This window comes from Labeo rohita, chromosome 6 (genome assembly GCF_022985175.1).
Source record: "Labeo rohita strain BAU-BD-2019 chromosome 6, IGBB_LRoh.1.0, whole genome shotgun sequence".
Taxonomy (NCBI): Eukaryota; Metazoa; Chordata; class Actinopteri; order Cypriniformes; family Cyprinidae; genus Labeo; species Labeo rohita.
In genome coordinates this window covers 8850275-8874190 of record NC_066874.1, presented here as the reverse complement: position 1 = coordinate 8874190, position 23916 = coordinate 8850275, and the positions used below count along the sequence as shown (strand labels likewise).

At 33.8% G+C, this 23916-nt stretch overlaps 3 protein-coding genes across 5 annotated transcripts; 1 reads left to right on the top strand and 2 right to left on the bottom strand.

The window, feature by feature from the left end:
* Nucleotides 1–886: 886 nt before the first annotated feature.
* Nucleotides 887–3397, bottom strand: LOC127167095 (ermin-like). Its single transcript, XM_051112933.1, has 2 exons — nucleotides 3243–3397; nucleotides 887–2078 (listed from the first exon to the last, which is right to left on the bottom strand). Exon 2 carries the CDS (start codon nucleotides 2059–2061, stop codon nucleotides 1657–1659), a length of 405 nt encoding a protein of 134 aa, XP_050968890.1. The 5' UTR covers nucleotides 2062–2078; nucleotides 3243–3397; the 3' UTR covers nucleotides 887–1656.
* A 5586-nt stretch (nucleotides 3398–8983) lies between these two features.
* On the bottom strand, nucleotides 8984–13909 carry si:dkey-276j7.2 (cytohesin-interacting protein). Its single transcript, XM_051111604.1, has 8 exons — nucleotides 13717–13909; nucleotides 13098–13138; nucleotides 12946–13000; nucleotides 12681–12783; nucleotides 12499–12589; nucleotides 11001–11067; nucleotides 10694–10760; nucleotides 8984–9553 (listed from the first exon to the last, which is right to left on the bottom strand). The coding sequence occupies exons 1-8, from the start codon at nucleotides 13885–13887 to the stop codon at nucleotides 9492–9494; spliced, it is 657 nt and encodes a 218-aa protein (XP_050967561.1). The 5' UTR covers nucleotides 13888–13909; the 3' UTR covers nucleotides 8984–9491.
* Nucleotides 13910–15464: 1555 nt separating this feature from the next.
* Nucleotides 15465–22258, top strand: c6h7orf57 (chromosome 6 C7orf57 homolog). 3 transcript variants are annotated; one of them, XM_051113247.1, is made up of 8 exons: nucleotides 15465–15557; nucleotides 16062–16133; nucleotides 16465–16641; nucleotides 17126–17219; nucleotides 18626–18734; nucleotides 20906–20988; nucleotides 21103–21206; nucleotides 21353–22258. In XM_051113247.1, exons 2-8 carry the CDS (start codon nucleotides 16097–16099, stop codon nucleotides 21403–21405), a joined length of 657 nt encoding a protein of 218 aa, XP_050969204.1. In that variant the 5' UTR covers nucleotides 15465–15557; nucleotides 16062–16096; the 3' UTR covers nucleotides 21406–22258. The 3 variants fall into 3 exon arrangements, with proteins under 3 accessions (XP_050969204.1, XP_050969202.1, XP_050969203.1); XM_051113245.1 differs by having other exon boundaries at nucleotides 18623–18734; XM_051113246.1 differs by having other exon boundaries at nucleotides 15498–15595; nucleotides 18623–18734.
* Nucleotides 22259–23916: the final 1658 nt, after the last annotated feature.

Below are 23916 nucleotides of genomic sequence, written 5' to 3'. Positions count from 1 at the left end.
CATGTTCCATTAAGATATTTTGTACATTTCCAACTGTAAATATATCAAAACGCAATGTTTAATTAATAATATGCTTTGCTAAGAACTTCATTTGTACAACTTTAAAGTTGATTTTCTCAGTATTTAGATTTTTTTTTTTTTTTTTTTGCACCCTATAATATTCTAGATTTTCAGATACGTTGCATCTTGGCCAAATATTGTTCTATCCTAACAAACCATACATAAATGGAAAATGTATTTATTCAGCTTTGAGATGATGCATAAATCTCAATTTCAAAACACTGACCCTTATCACTGGTTTTGTGGTCCAGAGTCACATATTATATTATATTATATTATATTATATTATATTATATTATATGTGACCCTTATGAAACCAGTCATAAGGGTCAATGTTTTTGAAAATGTATACATCATACACATAATTTATACATTAAAGCTAAATAATGAGCTTTCCTTTGATGTACAGTTGTATACAATGTATATTAGGATAGGACAATATTTGGCCGAGATATTTTTAAAAATCTGGAATCTGAGGGTGCAAAATATCTAAATATTGAGAAAATCACTTTTAAAGTTGTCCAAATAAAGTTCTTAGCAATGCATATTACTAATCAAAAATTAAATTTTGATATATTTATGGTAAAAAACTTTGCAAAATACATTGTTTGGGTCAAACATAATCTTTACTTAATATCCTAATGATTGTTGGCATAAAAGAAAAAACGCTAATTTTGACCCATACAATGTATTGATGGCTATTGCTGCTTATGACTGGTTTTGTAGTACAGGGTCACATATTATATTATATTACTATACATTCAAATGTGTAATTTTTTTAACCTAGCTAAAAAGTAAAGATATATACAGTCAATTTTAAGCCAATTATTGCACAGATTTTATTTGTCCTCAACAGATTAAAAAATACAGTCAGAGAACAAGAAAGCCTTAACTTCAACAGATTACATTAATGCAGTTAGTATGGCGGATATCGAGTAACATTATGTTATTATAGATACTATGAAAACTACTAGGCTAATTGTCCAAAGATATAATCACAGTATGCATATATGCAATATATTACATACACCAATCTGAATATGTAACTAATAAACTGCTGACTGTTATGTCTATTGCTGTATTTTAACATGTGTGAGCATGTTTTACAAAGCCATGAAACCATAAACACATTAGAAACTTGGATTTACATTAGAATTCAATTTTTAAACAGAAATACAATAATGCCTTTTTATACTGTTTGCTTTCCTGTAACAGTAAGCTCTTCCAGTAATTCATTAATAGTGATTTGACAACTACTTACACAGATCAGGCCCACATTATTCAGAATCATTTGTGAATTAAATATCTCATTTGTAGTGAAATAAATGTTTTTCCCACTCACTGCCAGATGATGGGTTACTTAAAAGTGATCAGAGAGATGTGATTTCTACAACTACTAAATAATGTGATACAGGCCGAAATTAAGTGAAATTGTCACAAAATACTGTTGATGTGATTGCGTGTAAGCATGTGTTAAGCCTTTTAACTATTAAGAAGTTTAACAATCACATACTTGTGAAGGGACCGCATGAAAACATACATGATGACGCCACTCAGTTCTTATGTACAGTGTGTCTCTGATGACATTCATCACTGTTATACATCCAGAATGGACTCAAACTCATCTATTCTCTGCTTTGTGTTTCCTCTCTTAATCTTCCTGTAGCTGACAGTGTTGTACCTTGTAGTTTTTATAGGGCGGTAGTTTTCGTCCTTCTCAAACTGCCGGATTGACATCTCAACCGAAGGCTGGAAATCATCGACCAATTCATCATCCTCTTCCTCTATTTCTTCTTCTTCTGTCTTCGCATTTTCCTCTTCATTATTTCTACTTACTTCTTCTTCATTCTTTTCTGCATTGTTCTGACTTATTTCTTGTTCATTTTTGTCTGAATTATTCACCGGCTTTACAGGTGCCGTTGTCTCTTGAGGTGCTTCTTCCGTTTGACCATTCATTTGCTGTTTTTCGGCTTCCAATGCGTCCTTGTCGTTCTGCTCCATTGATGTCACTTCCTGTCCTGTGATTGCAGCAGTTGTTGTCAATTCATAAAGGAAAAGAGACACACATTTTACGCTTGAATTCCAGTCTGTTTACCCCAAACCAGCAGATGTTTAAACCAAACTGATAAGAAAAGCAGATGTACAAACAAATTTATACACACTTCAAAATGCAGGTTCTTTACTGGCATCAGCGTTTCAATGAAGAACCCCGAACACTTTTAAATGCAGAAAAGGTTCTTTACAGTGGAAGAAGGTTCTTTAGAGAAACAAAATTTGTTTTTCTATACTCACTACACATTCACAATGCCATACCTTTTTCATCTAAATGGTTCCATAAAGAACCTTTAACATCTGAAGAATCTTTCTGTTTCACAAAAGGTTCTTTGTGGCGAAAGAAGTTTCTTCAGATTATAAAAAGGTAAGAACAGATGGTTCTTCAAAGAACGTTTGACTGAATGTTTTTTTGTGGAACCAAAAATGGTTCTTCTATTTTTAAGAGTGTATGGCATCACTGCAAAAACACGCCTTTGGAGCCTTTATTTTTAAGAGTAGATGCTTCTGTGATTTCACCATTTTACCTGATATGGTGTTCAAATGACAGTTAATGTCTGTGCTTTCAATCAACACAATGGTTTGTCATTTCCAAATTAGGAAAGGACCTTTGCTAAGTTCTTGACAGGATAGGATGAGACTTGGCAAAAGATGCAAAGTTGTTTTGAGGAATTTTAATTTGATTTGACTAAACAAAGTGACCGACTGCTGGAATGAGAACTGCAAGTACACAATTCTTCCTGTATGTTTCAACAATGACAGTCCTTACATAACATGCAAGAATTGGGAAATTGTGCTATACGGTTGCATAAATACCTGAAAGAGAGAATATCTTTCCACGTAACCATGTCTAGACATCTTTCAAACTATATTTTGAAAGCATCATTGCTGTTCTCTTCCTGGTTGTGTCATTTATCATACCAAATTTAGTTTTTCCTCAACATGAAGCAACCTAATCACTTTGAAAAAGTAAACCAAACCACCTGAATGTAAAAAACTAACTTATACCTTCATCGAAACCAATGACCAGTCAATGGAGGAGATTTGCATTGTTAGTACAATCACAAAAACCAACCACCACACTGACGCACTCTAAAACCTCATTGTACTCACTTAATAATGTATCTTACCTTGTTCGAGTTGGCCCTGTAGTACTGTGTTAGTAGATCTTACTCTGATTGTTGTGGTTTGGGAAGGAGAGTGGACCTTGAACGAGAAGGATGCTCAGAACTAGTCTCTTGTGGTGTGCATGGCCGTGTCTGTGTCCCTCCCTTCACGACTCACTGGAATCTACTGGCATCGGGTGACGCAGCCTCATTCTCATTCCCTGTGGGGAAGCTGATGAGAATTTCATCGCCATTGTTTGGACAACAGTGTTGTTTGGTTTCTAATTCTGGGCATGAGCATGGGATTAAATGGGCTCATTTGTAAATACAGGGCATTCAGTTCAAAAAGTGGCAACTTCCCTTTTGAGGATATTCAAATATTCAAAGATGTGAGAAGTCTTGGTGTTCTTCTACTGCAAAGTTTTGTTTACCAGATGTACATAAGGGTATAGGCTTTCTAACAGATGGATATTATATTATTTTCACAGGTCAACATCTTTTGGAGATGCCAAATAATTAGTCTCTTGTTTGTGGGAAGCGGTTGACTATTCTGTTTTATTCCTCTGTTCCCTAGTGAAAAAGAAGTGTGCATAATTGTACTAAATGTGTGCTTGTAGTGTATTTCAAATTTTTATATAAAAAAAAATAATTTAAAACTGTACTTGCAAAAATGTTATTGAAATAAAAACCCACAGAAATGTACTTAAAGAGAGATCACATTCATGTTTCTCAACACATTTGTAATAACATTGTAATAAAGCAAAATTAAAAGTTAAATCATTATGTTTTAATAATCTTTCATTGTGCTTAAGGAGCACTCTTACTTTGATGCCTTAAATAACAAGACATTTGTAAAAGCAGGACAGTCAATTCGAAAGGTGACTACTTTTTGACCTTCTTTCTAAGGATATTCAAATATTTCACAGATGTGAGATGTCTCTGTGATCTTCTAATGCAAAGTTTTGTTTACGTGACATACATATATATAATAGGTTTTCTGTCAGGTGGATATTATATTATTTTCACAGTTCAACATCTTTTGGAGATGCCAAATAATTAGCCTCCTGTTTATGTGAAGCAGTTGTCTACTCTGTTTTTCTTATTTCTCTGTTCCCTTGTGAAAAAGAAGCATATTGTACTGACTGTGTGCTTGTAGTGTATTTAAAAATCTTAAAAAAAAAAAAATTTTTTAAACTGTACTTGCAGATTGTTTTGAAATAAAAAGAAACAGAAATGTACTTTAAGAGATAACACTTTAAGGTTTCTCAACACAATTGTAATAACATTGTAATAAAGCTAAATTAAAAGTTAAATCATTATCTTTTAATGATCTTTCGTTGTGCTTAAGCAGCACTCTTACTTTGATGTCTGAAATAACAAGACATTTGTAAAAGCAGGACATTCAGTTCGAAAGGTGACTACTTTTTGAGCTTCTTTCTAAGGATATTCAAATATTTTGCAGATGTGAGATGTCTCGCTGATCTTCTAAAGTTTTGTTTACCTGATGTACATGAGGATAGAGGTTTTCTGTCAGGTGGACATGTTTTCACAGTTCAACATCTTTTGGAGATGCCAAATAATTAGCCTCCTGTTTGTGGGACATGCTTGTCTATTCTGATTTTCTTATTCCACGGTTCCCTTGTGAAAAAGAATGTGCAGAATTGTGCTGAATGTGCACTTGTAGTGTATTTTAAACCTTAAAATTATTTTTTAAAAAAGACTATACTTGCAGATATTATTAAAAAAAAAGGACACAGAAATGTACTTTAAGAGATAACACTTTAATGTCTCTCAACACAATTGAAATAATATTGTAATAAATCAAAATTAAAAGTTAAATCATCGTTTTAATGATATTTTGTTGTGCTTTAAAGGTGCACACTTACTTTGATGTCTTGAATAACAAGACATTTGTAAAAACAGGACACTCAGTTCAAAAAATGGCTCCTTTTTGAGCTTCTTTCTGAGGATATTCAAATATTTTGCTGATGTGAGACGTCTCTGTGATCTTCTGCAAAGTTTTGTTTACCTGATATACATAAGGATATAGAGTTTCTGTCAGGTGGACATTATATTTTCACAGTCCAACATCTTTTGCATATGGCAAATAATTAGCCTCCTGTTTATGTGAAGCAGTTGACTATTCTGTTTTTCTTATTTCTCTGTTCCCTTGTGGAAAGAAGCATAATTGTACTGAATGTGCACTTGGTGTGTTTTTTTAATCTTAAAATTAGTTTTTTTAAAAACTGAACTTGCAGATATTATTGAAATAAAATGACGCAGAAATGTACTTTAAGAGATAACACTTTCATGTTTCTCAACACAACTGTAATAACATTGTAATAAAGCTAAATTAAAAGTTAAATCATTATGTTTTAATGATCTTTCATTGTGCTTAAGGAGCACACTTACTTTGATGTCTTGAATAACAAGACATTTGTAAAAACAGGACACTCAGTTCTAAAAGTGGCTCCTTTTTGAGCTTCTTTCTGAGGATATTCAAATATTTCGCAGATGTGAGATGTCTCGCTGATCTTCTGCAAAGTTTCGTTTATCTGATATACATAAGGATATAGGCTTTCTGTCAGGTGGACATTATATTTTCACAGTCCAACATCTTTTGGAGATGCCAAATAATTAGCCTCTTGTTTGTGGGAAGCGGTTGACTAATCTGTTTTTCTTAATCCACTGTTTCCTTGCGAAAAAGAATGTGCAGAATTGTACTGAATGTGCACTTGTGGTGTATTTTAAATCTTTTAAAATTATTTAAAAAAACACTTAGCCTCCACACAATTAGCCTCCTGTTTGTGGGAAGCAGCTGTCTATTCTGATTTTTTTTTCCACTCTTCCCTAGTGAAAAAGAAGTGTGCATAATTGTACTAAATGTGTGTTTGCAGTGTATTTTAAGTTTTGAAAAATATATTTGAAAAACTGTACTTGCAGATAATATAATGTTATTAAAATAAAAGCCCGCATAAATGTACTTAAAGAGAGATCACGTTCATGTTTCTCAACACAGTTGTAATAAAGCAAAATTAAATGTTAAATCATGTTTTAATGATCTTTCATTGCGCTTAAGGAGCACACTTACATTTGTAAAAACAGGACACTCAATTCTAAAAGTGGCTCTTTTTGAGCTTCTTCCTAAGGATATTCAAATGTTTCGCAGATGTGAGATGTCTCGGTGATCTTCTAATGCAAAGTTTTGTTTACCTGATATACATAAGGATATAGGCTTTCTGTCAGGTGGATATTATATTTTTTCACAGTTCAACATCTTTTGGAGATGCCAGATAATTAGTCTCCTGTTTGTGGGAAGCAGCAGTCTATTCTGATTTTCTTATTCCACTGTTCCCTTGTGAAAAAGAAGTGTGCAGAATTGTACTGAATGTGCACTTGTGGTGTATTTTAAATGCTAAAAAATATATTTTGTCTGTGCCGATATTCTTGTGGGCAGTACGCCGACATGTGGTGCAGTTGCGCCTGAAACCTGCCTTGTGGACCTTTCCCGATCCAACTCCCTCTCTCTCTCCCAATTACTTCCTGTCATATGTCCACTGTCCTTTCAAAGATAAAAATGGAAAAACACCACAAAAAAGGGAATGCATACATACATATATATAAACATATATATATATATATATATATATATATATGTATATATATATTTTTTTAAATAATATAATGTTATTGAAATGAAAGCCCACACAGATGTACTTAAAGACTTAAAGAGAGATCACGTTCATGTTTCTCAACACAATTCTAATAACATTGTAATAAGCTAAATTAAACGTTAAATCATTATGTTTTAATGATCTTTCATTGTGCTTAAGGAGCACTCTTGCTTTGATGTGTTGAGTAACAAGACATTTGTAAAAGCAGGACAGTCAATTCAAAAAGTGACTTCTTTTTGAGCTTAGTGTATTTTAAATCTTATTTTTTTTTTTTTAAACTGCACTTGCAGATGTTATTTAAATAAAAAGGTCACAGATATGTATTTTAAAAGATAACACTGTCATGTTTCTTAACTCAATTGTAATAACATCGTAATAAAGCAAAATTAAATGTGACCCTGGATCACAAAACCAGTCATAAGGGTCGTTTTTTCAAAGTTGAGATTTATACATCATACGAAAGCGGGATAAATAAGCTTTTCATTGATATATAGTTTGTTAGGATAGGACAATATTTGGCCGAGATACAACTATTTAAAATAATCTGAGGGTGCAAAAAAAAATATATATATATTGAGAAAATTGCCTTTAAAGTTCTTCAAATGATGTTCTTAACATTGTATGTGACTGATCAAAAATTAAGTTAATGGAACATGATCTTAACTTAATTTCCTAATGATTTTTGCCATAAAAGAAAAATCAATAGTTTTGACCCATACAATGTATTTTTGGCTATTGCTACAAATAAACCCCAGTGACTTAAGGCTGGTTTTGTGGTCCAGGGTCACAAATGTTAAATCATTATGTTTTAATGATCTTTCATTGTGCTCAAGGAGCACACTTACTTTGATGTCTTGAATAACAAGACGTTTGTAAAAACAGGACATCCAGCTTGAAAATGGCTCCTTTCTGAGCTTCTTTCTGAGGGTATTCAAATATTTCGCAGATGTAATAACATCGTAATGAAGCAAAATGAAAAGTTAAATCGTTGTTTTAATGATCTTTTGTTGTGCTTTCAAGGAGAACACTTACTTTGATGTCTTGACTGACACACTAAAGCACATGTAAAGTACTCAGTTATAACTATATAGTGTTATTTGTTATTTTATAACATCTAAAGTACCACATTTTCATTCATTACAAATATATTTGAATGAATGCTATACATGTTTCAATAGAAATTACATAATTATATAAATGTATGTGTTTTATTTTACTGTAAACTTGTTGGTACATTCAGCAGTACACCTTTACAATAGGCCTATGTCAATAAACCACTGGAAGTAATTATGAAATGACATATAACAATCATATATAAGTCTTACTTTAGTGTGCCAAGAAAGCAACACTCTTAAGTTAAACACCATTTAGTGTAATTTTAAACTAAAGTAATCTCCTTGTTGAAACAAAATAACTATATTTTCAAATCTTAAACATAATGAGCAAGGCTTCAACAGCTTTAAGTATTAACCTGTGATTGGATAACCATTTCTTGGTTTATTTAAGAAATTGTGTTTACATCAGTTTGGTTGAGCTTTATATGTGACCCTGGACCACAAAACCAGTCATAAAACCAGTCATTTAGTAAATAAATAAAGAATAGATAAGCTTTCCATTGATGTATTGATGGTAGGAAATTTACAAAATATCTTCATGGAACATGATCTTTACTTAATATCCTAATGATTTTGGTTATTGCTACAAATATACCCATGCTAAGACTGGTTTTGTGGTCCAGGCTCACATACGATTGCTATTCAGTACATACTGTAAAGATATTCTACAAAGTGTTTAAAGAAGATAAAAATGAGGTCGAACACAGAATGTGACATCAATTAAACTCTCAGTCAAGTCTTCTAAAAGTGATGAGAATGCTAGGTTTGGTCTTTGACACGGGATGTACCGTCAGTGACGTGTCATTTCCTGCCAGAGTTAAGATCTGTGTGGTGAATGAGAACTGCATCTGGTGTTTTACCACTGACTGAGATGATATCTGGGAAACCTACATGTTCAGCAGAAGCAAATGGCAGACGAATCAGCTTATCCAAACCACAATCAGCACGAATCAAAAAGCAGAACCAGCTTCAAAACATCAGTTTGTTGTAAAAGTTTATTAAAGAGACATTTTTTTAAATATGAAAATTAATAAATATTAGAGCACTTTGTATATAAATACACAAAACACATGTAGACAAAATATAGATGAGATTAAATATAAATAAAAACAAATTAATAGTGCAAATAAACAAATACAGTATAATTAAATAGTTAAATAATTACATTTTATACTTTACATTTTTAGCTTTTCATTCACTAATTCAAACCATGATATAACACTGAGTTTAAAAATACAGAAACTATAGAATCCTATCTTAACAGAGTCTCTAATGGGGTCTCTTGACCATATAGCCAGGATTTGTTTTACTGGCGTACGTTTAGAATGGTTAAGGAGCACAGGGTGCCCAACCTACTTTACCACAGAGCTTAGTTTCAGCCCTACTAATGCTCTAGCCTGTAATTTTCTACTGAAGCCCAGAACCATGATTAGGTGTGTTTGATTGTATTGGAAGTGAAACAAAACTCTCTCTCCATACTGTCACTAAAGGGTAGCAGAGGATTCTGTAGGAAGGACAGAAGGCATCTGGATGTTTTCCACAGCACCTGAAAACAGGAACAGATTGTTGTAATTTACTGGCACTAAAGTGTTTGTGTGAACACAGTAGAAGATAACTGAAATGAATAGCAATAGCTTCTCAGAAAAGATCTATTTATTTTTTATTACAAATTACTGTTATCTATTCTAAAGTATTATGCTATTCTATGTAATACTTTTTAATGTATGTAATTCCTGTAAGTTCTGACCAGCCGATCCCTTAAAAGTTACTGCTGATGTTCACTCTTAAAAGTAAAGGTTCTTTATTGGCACCGAAGAACCTTGAACATCCATGGAACTTTTCAAATGCAGAAAAAGGTTCTTTAGATTTTTAAAATGTCCTTCAAAATGGTTCTTTTAAGAACTGTTCACTGAAAGATTCTTTAGAGAACCAATAAAGGTTCTTCTATGGCATCACTGCAAAAACACCCTTTTGGAACCTTTATTTTTAAAAGTGTATTTCATTGTCATCTATGGTTCCATGAGGAACCTTTAACATCCATGGAACCACAAGGTTCTTTATAGTGGCAAAAGGTCCTTTATCTTATTAAAGGAGAAGTTCACTTCCAGAACAACAATTCACAAATAATTTAGTCACCCCCTTGTCCTCCAAGATGTTCATCTCTTTGTCTTCAGTCATGAAGAAAAGACATGAACATCTTGGATGACAAGGGGGTGAGTAAATTATTTGTAAATTGTTGTTCTGAAAGTGGACTTCTCCTTTAAATGTTCTTCACACTATGGAAGAATGGTTCTTTTAAGAACTGTTTGGGGAGCCAAAAATGGTTCTTCTATGGCATGACTGTGAAAACCCTCTTTTAATTAGTTGTTTCTATATGACACACGTGACCTGACAAATCATTTTTTACAGTGTAAACTTGCTGAAGTTTTGCATCAGAATGATATCGACAATTGTCAGCAGAGTATCTTCCTGTCAAAGCAGAATTTTTACATATAAGCACGCACACTCTTCACATGCCGCCCACACAAACACACACACACACACATGCAGATATCTTCTGATGCTTTTGTTGGCATCCTGAGGGCAGAGCGTGGCTTTATGGGGAAATCATGCGTTTCTCTTGTGGGTAGTTTATACCCACATCTCTCTGTCTTAGACTTACACACGAACACACTTTAACACACACCTCTTGTCAGACGCGCTTCCTCTGCGATGAGTGTCTGAAGCTCTTCGCATTTCTCTGTAAACTGTTGCTGTAGTGTGGTGTGAGGGGGAAACACAGAGAAAGAAAAAAACCTGTTAAGCATGAGGAAACCTGTTTTGTTCACCATTCACAGTTACCCAATACAACAACATTACCGTAAATTACTGATACACAAGTGACGCACAAGTGAGGAAAGGAATGACTATGCATTGTTATAAAGATAATTAGAGTACAAGTACAAAATGGGACTGATGTTAATAAGAAATTGTAAAATTTTGAAGAAAATCACCTGCAGGAGATAAAGCTTGCAAAGCAATTGTCTTTGCTTTTCAGTAGCAGCTCTCATAATCTCCATCCTACAGTCAACAAAAGACAAGACAAAAATTATATTCAGATCAAGCAGCCCATTACAACAAAAACTAGGGTTAGAAAGGGTTTTGACTGGTTCACTGAGATTATTATTTAATAACAATACTACTACTTTATTAAAGTATTTTTTTATTGTTAAAAATGACTTTAAAATAATCTGACTGATAGATAGATAAAACAGTGTTTTACTGTCAAAGTACATGCTGATTTGTTAAATCTTCTGCAATTTTAAATATGTGGATTTTACCATGCATACAAAACATTTTACATTATATACAGAATTAAATTATATTAATCATTTTAAACCTGTTTAAATAATAAATATAATCTATAATAAATATAATCTAATGCGATTTTGTTGATTTTAGTTGAAAATGTAGATTTTAAAATATATGCAAAATATTTTACATTACAGAATAAAATTGTAAAAAAAAAAATGCATTTATTTGATCCCAAATACAGCAAAAACAGTGAACTTCTGAATTAGTTTTACTATTTAAAATAACAGTTTGTTTTTGAATATATTTTAAAATGTAATTTATTCCTGTGATTTCAAAGCTGATTTTTCAGCATCATTACTCCAGTGTCACATGATCCTTTAGAAATCATGCTGATTTGCTGTTCAAGACACATTTTATATTATTATTATTATCAATATTTAAAGATTCTTTGAGGAATAGAAAAGATCTAAAGAGCATTTTATCTGGAATAAAAAGGTTTTGTAACATTATACACTATACCATTCAAAAGTTTGGAGTCAGAATAATATATATATATATATATATTACTGGGAAAGAAATTATAGAAATTAATACTTTTACTTAGCAAGGATGCTTTAAATTAATCAAAAGTGAAGATAAAGACATTTATAATGTTACAAAAGATTTCTATTTCAGATAAATGCCATTCTTCTGAACTTTCTATTCATCAAAGAAACCAGAAAAAAAAATCTACTAAGCTGTTTTCAACATAATAATAATAAATGTTTTTGAGCAGCAAATCGAAATATTAGAATCATTTCTGAAGGATCATGTGACTGGAGTAATGATGCTAAAAATTCAGCTTTGAAATCACAGGAATAAATTACATTTTAAAATATATTCAAATAGAAAACACTTATTTTAAATAGTACAACTATTTCAAAATTTTACTGCTTTTGCTGTATTTTGGATCAAATAAGTGCAGGCTTGGTGAGCAGGCTTCTTTAAAAAACATTAAAAATCATACTGTTCAAAAACTTTTGACTGGTAGTGTATATATGTATATATGACCAATTATATATTTTACACCGCATAGTGTAAAGTAATTTACTGAACCAATCATCTAGTTTTTACTGTAGCGTTTTTTTTATTTTTATTCTGTATAACTGTACATTAATGTGCATTAAGGTTAAAAATTAAAAAAATGTTAAGACTTACGTTAAGATGGATGACTTTTGAACCAAATCCTTAATCTGCTGATGAGTGAATCCAGCAATGTGCACACAGTTGACTGTTATAATAACATCACCTGAGGTGAGAGACAATGAGATTTTTAGTAATGAGTAAGTATAAATGACACTGGTGCTTGGCAGAAGTAAACAGGTGTCTTGATAACTCACCTGTCATTAACCCGCTACTCTCTGCAAGACTGTTCTCCTTAACCCAACACACACAAGAGCCCAAATCCCGCTCTGCACTGATGCTTTTCTCAACACTGCATGTCTGCGGACAGGGAGTAAAGACCCAATCAATTCATCATCCAAAATCCAATTATCCCCTGACAGATAATAAGCCCTCAGGCAGGCGCGTAATGCTTCAATGAATAGAGAAAAAAAAGAATAAGAAGAGTATGAGAAAGAGAGGGTAGGCGGGTAATGAGGTTACCTGGATGTCAAACCCAAAAGTTTCATTTTCTTTTCTTCTTAAAACGACACTTTTCCTGTTAACCAAGAGACATGAGCAAGACAGAGTCAGATCAAATTTGAGTTGTGCATGTGGGTTGACAAACTTAAGATACAAATCAGTAACTTTTTTACCGTATGCACTGCTCTGTTGCCTTGTCTTGGAATTGTACTACCTAAAAAAGAATATTCCACATTGTTAATTATTAAAATAAGTAATTTAATAAATTAATATGTGACCATGGACCACAAAACATAAGGATCATAAGGGTCATAGGGGTCCATTTTTAAAACTAAGACTTATTTAATCTTAAAATTAAATATGTTTTCCACTGATGTATGGTTTGTTAGGGTAGGACAATATTTGGCAACTATTTAAAAAATATGGAATCTGAGGGTGCATAAAAATCTAAATATTGAGAAAATCTTGAAAAAAAAAATTGTCCAAATGGAGTTGTTAGTAATGTATATTAGTTTTGATATATTTAAGGTAGGAAACTTACAAAATATTTCTTAATATCCTAATGATTTTTGGCATATAAGAAAAATCAATCATTTTAACCCATACAATGTATTTTTGGCTATTGCTACAAATATGCTACTTATGACTGGTTTTGTTGTCCAGGGTCACATATTGTTTATTATTTATAGCGTACTAAATATTATACATCAAATACTAGACAAATATCAAATCATATTAAACATAATGAAGAAATGTCAGAAATAAAGCAAATAAAAAAAATAAGTCACTTACGTTTCTTTTATGACTTTTTCCATCTTTGTTCCTGATTGTTTTATAATCAGTAGTGTTCTTCTGTGTTTTGTGTCCAGTGTTCAACAGGTTGTTTGTCGCACAGCTGCTTTTCCCCAGCAGTTTTCTTAAGTATTGTACAGATGCTGTCATCTTCAGTGTGTGTGCTGACATCTCTGCTGCTGAGAATGACGCTCCTCCGGCTTTTACTCGCGTCTCTGAACGGATGTCAAGTCACGTGGCCACAGTAAAGTCCCCGGGGCTTCACTACAAACTTCTGATATTACTGTAAGTCTGTCAGCGCACCTTTATGGAGAATCACTCACCGCTAAAACAACAACAAAAGTAGACCTACATTAATATGGATCGCCAATGTTAAATTAATTCATTATTTGATCAAATTAATAATTTCATTTTAATAGCAGTTATTGGCACATATTTTGCGTTAAGTTTTTTCATAATAAAGTTGATAATGTGCTTTTCAATTTTTTTTATTAATTAATTTATTTACAAGTAGAAAAAGCCTTTTATATTTATAAAAAAGGGGAGTGGATAAAGTCATCATATATATGTTTTAATGCTTTTCAAAGGTCTTTTCTACTCATTCAGGTTGAGTTCATTTGATGAAAAATACAGAAAAAATCGGTAATATTGTGAAATTTTATTTAAATTCAAAACTGTGGTTTTCTATTTTAATACACTTTAAAACAGAAATGCAAATGTGAATTTTCAGCATCCTTACTCCAGTCTTCAGTGTCACATGATCATTCAGAAATCATTCTAATATGCTGATTTATTATCAGTGTTGAGCCAGTTGTATTGTACAATGTACTTTTTTTCAGGATTCTTTTATCGATAAAACATTTATTTAAAATGGAAATATTTTGTAACAATATAAACTACCACTGAAAGTTTGAGTTCAGTATTTTTTTTTCTTTCTTTGAAAAAAAACCCCACTTTTATTCAGCAAGGAAGTGTGAAATTGATAAAAAGTGATAGGTTTTTGTTAGAAAAAAATTATATTTTGAATAAATGCTGTTCTTTGCAACATTTTATTCATCAAAGAAAAAAAATATATATATAAATATATATATATATATATATATATATATATATATATATATATATATATATATATATTAAGTAGCACAAATGTTTCCAACATTAATAGTAAATCAGCATATTAGAAAGATTTCTGAAGGCTGGAGTAATGGCTGATGAAAAGTCTGTTTTGCATCACAGAAGTAAATTTTAAAGTATATTAAAATATAAAACTGTTATTTTAAATAGCAAAAATATTTCATAAAATGTAATAAAATTTCAATAAAATTTGATAAGCATAAGATACTCTTAAAAAAAAAAAAAATCTTTCTGATCCCAAGCTTTTAAAAGGCAGTGTAATGTCTTCAGAAAATGCCTTCCGTACAGTAAAATAGTAATAAAGAATTGATTAAGCTAAACAGATTTAAATGCATTTATTCAACAGATTTAAACAAAAACAACTTCTTATATCTTTATTTAACTTAATTCATTATTTCATGACTTTAAATATCCTTTAAAACAAACAAAAAAAGGTTTATAAAAGCTTTTAATTGTTTATAATAAAGTTTGAGAAGAAATTATTATTTTCGCTTAATCCCTGCTTCTCAATTATGCTACACGTCATGCAGATTCTTGAGTTTATCAGACTTCCTGTAGACTGTGTGGAGGTCTGTTTCCGCTTCTTGAAGATCATTCCGAATCCAGTAGGTGGCAGGAAAGGCGTCTCCCGGTTCACTGCGCCGTTCACTCACATGAAGAAGAGGAATCTAGGCGTCCCCCTTCTGTGTGCTGATTAACACGACGTAAGCTTTGTCTTTTCCACGTCTTTCTGTAACCTCAGGTATATCAATAACGATGTAGTTTATTATTCGAATTCTGCTCCCAATTTTGTTTTTTATCTGCAATGTCTGTGATTTCTATTTTTAAAATCTGCGCTGATAATCGGCTTGTCTTGTACATATGATGCTTGTGGTCCTGATGCTGCTTTTGTTACTAGGCGACCAGGCTGACTCGCAAGCTACATGATAAACAAGAAAATCCTGAGAGAAATAGCTAAAATAACCACAGTGTTTTAAATTATAATATGCAATAGCCGCATTTGCTCGCTTCGGTAAGTTAGCCCTAGATACGCGGCTGTCTACACAAAGAAATGATCCGTGCTCAATATGTCGAGTTGACACCGTCTGACATTTAATTCGCGGTTAAACCGGATGATTTAAGCACGCGTTAAAGGACAATAGTTCGGCTGAACTTCTATTTTGAATAAATGCTAAGGACTAAACTTTTGTCTTTGTGCAATTCCACAGCTATCAAACCACCGCTGACCATTAACACACCAGTCATGGCTGCCGAGCCCAACTATCGCAGGACAAAACCGGGTAACGGCCCTTCTGAGAAACGCCTTACACTGACATCTTCTTTACAGACCACCTCAGGCCTACATCCCCGTTGAAAAACCAGCATATGCTAGTAAGGCGTGTTTTGAAGCATGGCAGCTGGTTTGAGCTGGTTTAAGCTGGTCCGTAGTTGGTCATGAGCTGGTTTCTGTTTCAGCTAAATCCAGCTGCCATGCTTCAAAACATACTTAACCAACATATGCTGTTTTTTCATTAGGGATTGTGGCCACTTAATGCACATGAATGTTGTTTTCACAAAATAGTTTTTTAAATTAAGCTAAATAGTTGTACAAATATTATAATTTCATTGCAGGTGTAAGGACAGCTCACCTTGCTAGTTCAAATGGAGCTGTTGGACCTTCTTCACAAATTCCGGGTTTATCTGCAACTGCCGACACCACTCCTGAAGAAAGAACTAAGGGAAGACGTGTTGGAATTCAGGCCACCGACTCGGATTATGTTAAACTTGCAAAACAAGGAGGACAGAAGGGTAATTGTGTCACATTTGCTATTACGATGTGTTCGGAATAGCATCTTATGCACTGGTCTTACTATTTATGAAAGCAACAAAGTGAAGTATATGTGTAATCATGAATTAGTGACGAATGATCTTAAAGCCTGTGACATATCCCTGGTTTCACAGACAAGGCTTAAGCCTAGTCCCAGACTAAAATGTAAGCACCGGTTGATCTAAAAACACGTCAGTGTCTTTGTTTTGTTTCAAGATTCATACCAGTAATGTTTGGCCTAAATGGCCCATTTTTAACCATGGCCTAACCCTGTCTGTGAAACCAGGCCTTATTGTTTGATAAAATTACCAAACGTTACAAAATTTTTACACAAAACCGGATTACAAAAAGTGAAATTGGCTGAATAAACTAGGAAAATCCTTAGAGAAATTGCTCAAATATTCATATGAGATTTGATTTGATTAATTTGAATTATGCCCTGCTTATCTTTCATTTTTGCCATAGGTTTGCTGAGCCATGATGACCCCGTGGAAACAAAAGCTAACAGTTCCTACAAACCCACTAATTGGTTCTCTGGCTCACCTGATGATCAAGAGAGGTGAGAATTTGTCAGCTCGTATGGTGTTGTTTTGTACAGAAATAATAAACGAAGCCAAAGGCCTCAGAAATACATCATTCTGATTAAAGGAATGACATTGTAAGAGATCATCTCAATTTATTACAAATTATTTGGGTGGAGAAATACGCTATGAATGTGTCAAATAGTTCTGGTATTTAAAGGAGTTGTTCACCTAGAAATGAAAATGTAATCACCCTCGGGCGAGTTTGTTTCTGTATCAGAACAGATTTGCAGAAATTTAGCATTACATCACGTGCTCACCAATGGATCCTCTGCAGTGAATGGGTGCCGTCAGAATATGAGTTCAAACAGCTTCTATAAACATTACAGTTATTCACATGACTGCATCAATTAATGTCTTGAGAAGAGAAGAGCTGCTTTCTCCAAAGGTGTGTCATCTGAATCAGAAGAGAAATATGCACAGATCAAACACTTTACAAGCAAAAACAATCCAAAACAGTTCTAAATAAGTACACCAGTGGATTTGGATGTGAGAGGACAATAGGGCTGCAACGATTAATCGAACGATGTCGTGAGGCGCGTTTAGTCAATGAAGCCGGTACTTTCATTAGTATTAAAGCTCCATCACGTGCGTTCAGTACACAGAGCAAGTAATACACAGAGCCGTAAAGCACTGACAAGCTACGCCAAAATCGGCGTAGCTTGTCAGTGCTTTACGGCTCTGTGTATTACTTGCCGCTCCAGCTGAACGCACGTGATGGAGCTTTACTACTAATCAAAGTACCAGCTTCATTGACTAAACGCGCTTCACGACATCGTTCGATTAATCGTTGCAGCCCTAGAGGACAACAGTGGATGTGTTTTTTCACTAGAGGTAGCATTATTAAGGATTATGGACAGTTTTTTGGTTAGAAGTGATGGTTTAAAATTAAAACTTCTTAATGATGGACTTGTTTATTACAAATATGCAGCTTTTCTCTTCACAAGATGTTATTGATGAACTGGAGTCATGTCAATTACTTGTGGATTATTGCGAAGTTTTTATCAGCTGTTTGGACTCTCATTCTGACGGCACCCATTCACTGCAAAGGATCCATCGGTGAGCAAATGACTGCTAAATTTCTTCAGATTAGTTCTGATGAAGAAACAAACTCGTCTATATCTTGGATGGCCTGAGGGTGATTAAATTTTCAGAAAATTATAATTTTTGGGTGAACTATTCCCTTAAGGATTCTTAACCTAGCATGGCATGTTCAAGCAGTTCAACCGTAATCTGGTCCATATTAATAGGCTGACATGGAGGACCTACATTCTTCCCTCAAAGGAATTATAGGGTTGTGTAGAGTCAGAAGGGTCCACCACAATCCATCTGGTATGGTGGTGTGAAACTGGGGTTCAATCATGTGATCTTATGCTTACAGCAGAAGTAATGCAACTACCCCTGATGGAAACGGCATGTCTAAAGGGGTCTTACAGCAGCTGGAGCCCCCATTTGGAACTGATAACTGTTCAGCCTGGGATTCTGGTAAAAAGGTGAATGGATCAGTACCGATCGTGACAGCAATCACTTACCTCCCTCCTGCCGCCATATTACAAACAATCTTTCAGTTGCCATCTTTCTTTTTTTGCCATGCATCTGCAAAACCACATTAGAGAAGAACTCTTCACTTGATTCATTTGAGGAAAAATTCCAAGCTGCATGGTGTCATTTTTGTTTTCCATTGCTGTGATCCTTTTTTTCTTTTCTTGACTGGTTGACAAAGACTTTGGATGAAGATATGATCAAACAGGACAATATAGGACTTTGGCAAAATGTCTTCTGACTTTTTAAGCGTATACGTTTGATAAAATTGCATGCTGTGTGGCTATGTAGTTGGGAAAACTAAATACTGTAAAAATATGATTTAAAGGAGAAGTCCACTTCCAGAGCAACAATTTACAAATAATTTACTCACCCCCTTGTCATCCAAGATGTTCATGTCTTTCTGTCTTCAATTGTAAAGAAATTATCGTTTTTGAGCAAAACGTTTCAGGATTTTTCTTGATATAATGGACTTCAATTGTGCCCCCGATTTTGAACTTCCAAAATGTAGTTTAAATGCAGCTTCAAAAGGCTCTAAATGATTCCAGACCAGGAAGAAGGGTCTTATCTAGCAAAACGATCTGTCATTTTTTTTCGAAATATAAAAAGTTGTATACTTTTTAAGCACAAAAGCTCGTTTAGCACAGGCTCTGGGATGCATGTTCTTGAATGATTCGTTCATTATGAACAAATCTTTAATGTGACTTGGGAAGAACGAGTCGTCTCGGAGAGTGATTCGTTCAGTCGCGCATGTGCAACATTCTATTAGGTTCTGTACTGGAATTAGTTCTTCGGGTTTTTGAAGTCGTTCGTTCATCTTATGGGGCTGTCTCGTGATGAACGAAAGACGATGAGATGAACTAATCATAGACTAAAGACCCAGGTAAACAATGAATTAATCTTTTCTGTTTCTTATAGTATTATAGTTTTTTCTTGTTTGTAGTTTGATCAACGTTTGTGTAAGCAGTAGATGTGTTAGGGAAGTAACACGTAACATTTTAATTATATTTTGCTAAAATGAACGAAATGACTGGAAAAAAGATTCGTTCATTTTACTGAACGAGACTCAAAGGTCCGAGTCAGTAAAATGATCCGAACTTCCCATCAATACTACGAATCACATCTAAGTTCATCGTCTGTGTACTCTGGCTCGAAAAGGTAGAGAATGGCAAAAAACTCCATCTCATTTTCTCCTACAACTTAAGAATCGTCCGACACCGTTGTAGCTTTTTGTTTGTAAACAGCGTTTGACTTACTTGCACTTTGCTAGTCTGTGCGTGTTCGCTTTGCAAACACTGGGTCTATAGTTCCGCGTGACCTTTCGACGTGATTCAATAGTACGTAGTGTCGTGAACGCACATCTCAGAGCCTGTGTTACAAAAGCTTTTGTGCTTAAAAAGTATACAAATCTTTATTTTTCGAAAAAAATGACAGATCGTTTTGCTAGATAAGACCCTTCTTCCTCGACTGGGATCGTTTAGAGGCCTTTGAAGCTGCATTTAAACTACATTTTGGAAGTTCAAAATCAGGGGCACAGTTGAAGTCCATTATATGAAGAAAAATCCTGAAATGTTTTCCTCAAAAATCATAATTTCTTTACGACTGAAGACAGAAAGACATGAACATTTTGGATGACAAGGGGGTGAGTAAATTATTTGTAAATTGTTGTTCTGGAAGTGGAGTTGTCCTTCAAAATCATTTTGTTTAGTAAAGTTAGGGTTGCCTACTATGAGTGCTGATACTTTAAAGGATTCCAAACAAAGACTTTCAAATGTAAAAACCAGTTTGACGCATAAAGAGCTGGTTCTTTTAGAACACTAACTCAAATGACTGTGGTTCTCACTTCATGCCCTATCATGTTCATCTTTTAAACAGGAAACTGAATCATCTTAGTGCTTATTAGTCATTTACTATTCTGCCTTCACGCTTCTCATTTTTCTTTTTATTAATGATGTTTTGTCCCTATGCACTTGTGAATTTCCTTTTTTATTTCTGGATGGAATCATTAATTGCGAATTTTAAATTAATCGCATGTAAAGAAAGTTTCACCAATAGCATTTTGTTAAATTGTGAATAATTTTGTTTAATCCTCAAATAATAAACATCTTATTTGCTTTCACAGGATGTCAATAATGCTACATCGGAGATGCAGAAACTCTCCCTAAGCCAAAAAGACATTGCGGAAGCCAACAAGTTCAAAAAGATGTATGTTTCTTTACATTTTTAGCCTCTGCATTATTTTTCAGGTCCACAATAAACAAAATATAAACTCTTGATATGTTTTCAGCCTATATGAATGTTTCATAATTGTCTTTACAGTTCTCATGACAAGAAGGCGGCAGCTCCAGTCAACATGTCCAAACTTCTAAGTTTTGGTTACGTTCAGGAAGAGAATAAAACTATCAATGACGATGATGCTTCAAGTGAGACTTCCTGTTTTTATTAACATCTTGAGTGGTTTGCGTTGCGTTAACCACATACATTTACAGTCAGAGACAGATGCAGTGTTTCTTGGTGTGAAAGTCAAATTATTTCTATTATTGTAAAACTTGTGTGTTTGATATTTTAGGCATTACCTCTGAGCAGACCAGCACCATTGCACCAGAGGATGAGTTGGAGTAAAGACGACGCCCCCCCAAAACCCTTCTTCATGAATTGTTCTCTCGTATTCACTAGCTCCTTTGCATCAGCCACCCACTCTCTGCTTTATGCAAAAACACTTTTTAGTCATCTGATTGTTCTCACTTTGCATCATTAGCTAAATGACTTGTTTGTGCTATGCTAACATATCTATGGTGCTTGTGATCAGGATAACTATACCCCTAGAAGGAAGGAATATCTGTAAAGTCCCTAAATGAAAACGACAGGGTATGTGCACCACAAAATACATCTTAGATGCATTAAGCATTGATGCCAAGATGGAGCTGATTTTCATAATATTCATTCTTCACTTGCACATTAGCGTTCATGGCGCAAAATGTGACAAAACCTTAAGAACATTAAGATAGCACACACATAGAGCGATAGGATGTACTTATGCCACGTTAAACTGCTGTTTCTCACCTCACATAATGACGAAATGTGTAAGCTGTGCAATTATTACACAATCCATGGCTGTTTCATACAGTAAATCTCTGGTTTGAACACTTTCGAGTGTTCTGACGGCCCAGTAGTTAGCTAGATGAGCGCATGATGAACACATAGAAAGTTACCTTATGATAAATGATTACATGAAGTAAGAAGATGCTAGGGAACAGGAAGGGGGTTCAGGGAGTTTGCGGTTGTGAATGTCTGTTGTTGTTAGTATTGATGTGTAGTAAATAATAATAATAATAATAATAATCATCTGAGATTCAGTTGTTTTGGTGTTCTATGCTGTATAATTTAATGTTTCTTCCTTCTGAAAACAATGTTTACACTTGCTGTCAGTTCATATCTATAAATGATGACTGAATAAATTTGCATGTGCATAAAACATTTGCCTTTTGTAGTCATTGTTTCAAAAGGGAAGCTTCACAGATTGAATGCACGGATGTTCTTACAGGTTTTACAGATGTTTATACAACCAATCAAAAATGCATTCTAGACTTTTAAGTGTACAACATTTTCAAAAATGCAAACATTTTGATGCTAAACAATAATGAATAGATATAAAGAGCATATAATAGTTGAAAACAAAAAAGTAATATTTGAGTTGATTAATATAAGAAGATTTTTAAATGTTTTTGAGAGAAGTCACCAAGGCATTTATCTGATTACAAAAAAACAATAATATTAAAAAATGTATTTAAATTTTAAAAACTTTTAAATATATTTTCATATATTTTAAAGTGTAGTTTATTCAGCATTCAAGTTTAAAAAAAACAGCATTTACTTCAATAAAAATGTCTTTATGTTACTGAAAGTAATGAAGTAATAATTCCTTTAAAAATTGTACTGACCCCAAAATTTTGAAAAATCTAAAGGTGAAGCATAATGCTGTTCAGGATGAAACCATAGTCCAGAGGGGATGAAAAACAGGAGTTTCCGACCTCAAGATGTTTAATTAAAAAAAAAAAAAAACAAGCAGTGATGGTGATAATTTTTTTAAATTATGGTGATAACAATTTAATTAAAGAAAGTTACTGTAAATGCTTCAGGTTCAGTCCCAGTTGAGGTGACCACTGGAGAGTTACTGATGACAATCCTACTCAATTCTAATATCACCTTTGACTTGGGCATTTAACTTTCAGGCTCTGCAATTAGTCTACTGCAAGTCACATGGATGCTAAACATCTGCCTGCTAAATGCCAGATGTGGACATTCTTAAAAGCTGAAAAGGTTGTAGTGCCCTTATATGCATTAGTTTTTGTACAGAATAATTTCAGTATTTCCTTATGTAGCATTTTTACTAATTATTTTGGATTGATGTCACTGCAAAGCGTGCATATTTTGTATGCATTACACTCCCTGCTGAAAAAAAACAAACAATAGAAACATCACAGAAATTCGAATTGTTTCCAGTACAAATGCCATTACAAACCATCCACTTTTAACCATTAAAACCATTAACAAATGGTTTCCTGTAGTGTGTTTTGGGACATACACCATTAGGATTTTGTTGTTTGTAACAAGCCACCAATTGAAGGCAACCAATTACCAGTAGGCACCATTACATTTTCCATTACAACCAGTACAATTCCCATTTCAGATTCTATGATGGTTTCTATTTCAGCAGGGTGGGATCCACTGCCCTTTTGGACAGATTACGATTAACCTGGAATGGACAGTGTGACTGACCAGACGCCTGAAAATCACTAATAGTCCCACAGGTTCTCATAACAGCCCTGAACGTTGGACTTTGGCTGGCTTCTAACAGGTCCAAGACTCAGTGTGTGTGACTTCTTGGCAGAACATAAGAAGAGGCTCTCCTTTAAGATAAAAGATGAGGTCCAAACACCTGATGGGTAAAACAGAGGGTGTCCTGAACCGAACTCAAAAAGCTTTGGTGCTCCATCTGGCAGAACGGGTATTTTGCTTACCTTGCACCTCTTTAACTCTTATTACGTAATGTGTGGGAATTGTTTCATTTTTTTTCTTCGTGGAATGCCATTTGTGCTAATGAATTAAACTAATTGCGAAGCTAATGTTTTC

Excerpts from the sequence above, each read along its gene's own strand:
- LOC127167095 (XM_051112933.1), bottom strand. The coding sequence starts at position 2,061 with ATGGAGCAGAACGACAAGGACGCATTGGAAGCCGAAAAACAGCAAATG.
- si:dkey-276j7.2 (XM_051111604.1), bottom strand. The coding sequence starts at position 13,887 with ATGTCAGCACACACACTGAAGATGACAGCATCTGTACAATACTTAAGA. Across the intron at positions 11,068-12,498 it reads CAAAAGTCATCCATCTTAAC|GATGGAGATTATGAGAGCTG; the intron begins GTAAGTCTTAAC and ends TGTTGACTGTAG. Across the intron at positions 10,761-11,000 it reads GCAAGCTTTATCTCCTGCAG|CAACAGTTTACAGAGAAATG; the intron begins GTGATTTTCTTC and ends ACCACACTACAG.
- c6h7orf57 (XM_051113245.1), top strand. The coding sequence starts at position 16,097 with ATGGCTGCCGAGCCCAACTATCGCAGGACAAAACCGG. Across the intron at positions 16,134-16,464 it reads CTATCGCAGGACAAAACCGG|GTGTAAGGACAGCTCACCTT; the intron begins GTAACGGCCCTT and ends ATTTCATTGCAG. Across the intron at positions 20,989-21,102 it reads GCCAACAAGTTCAAAAAGAT|TTCTCATGACAAGAAGGCGG; the intron begins GTATGTTTCTTT and ends TTGTCTTTACAG.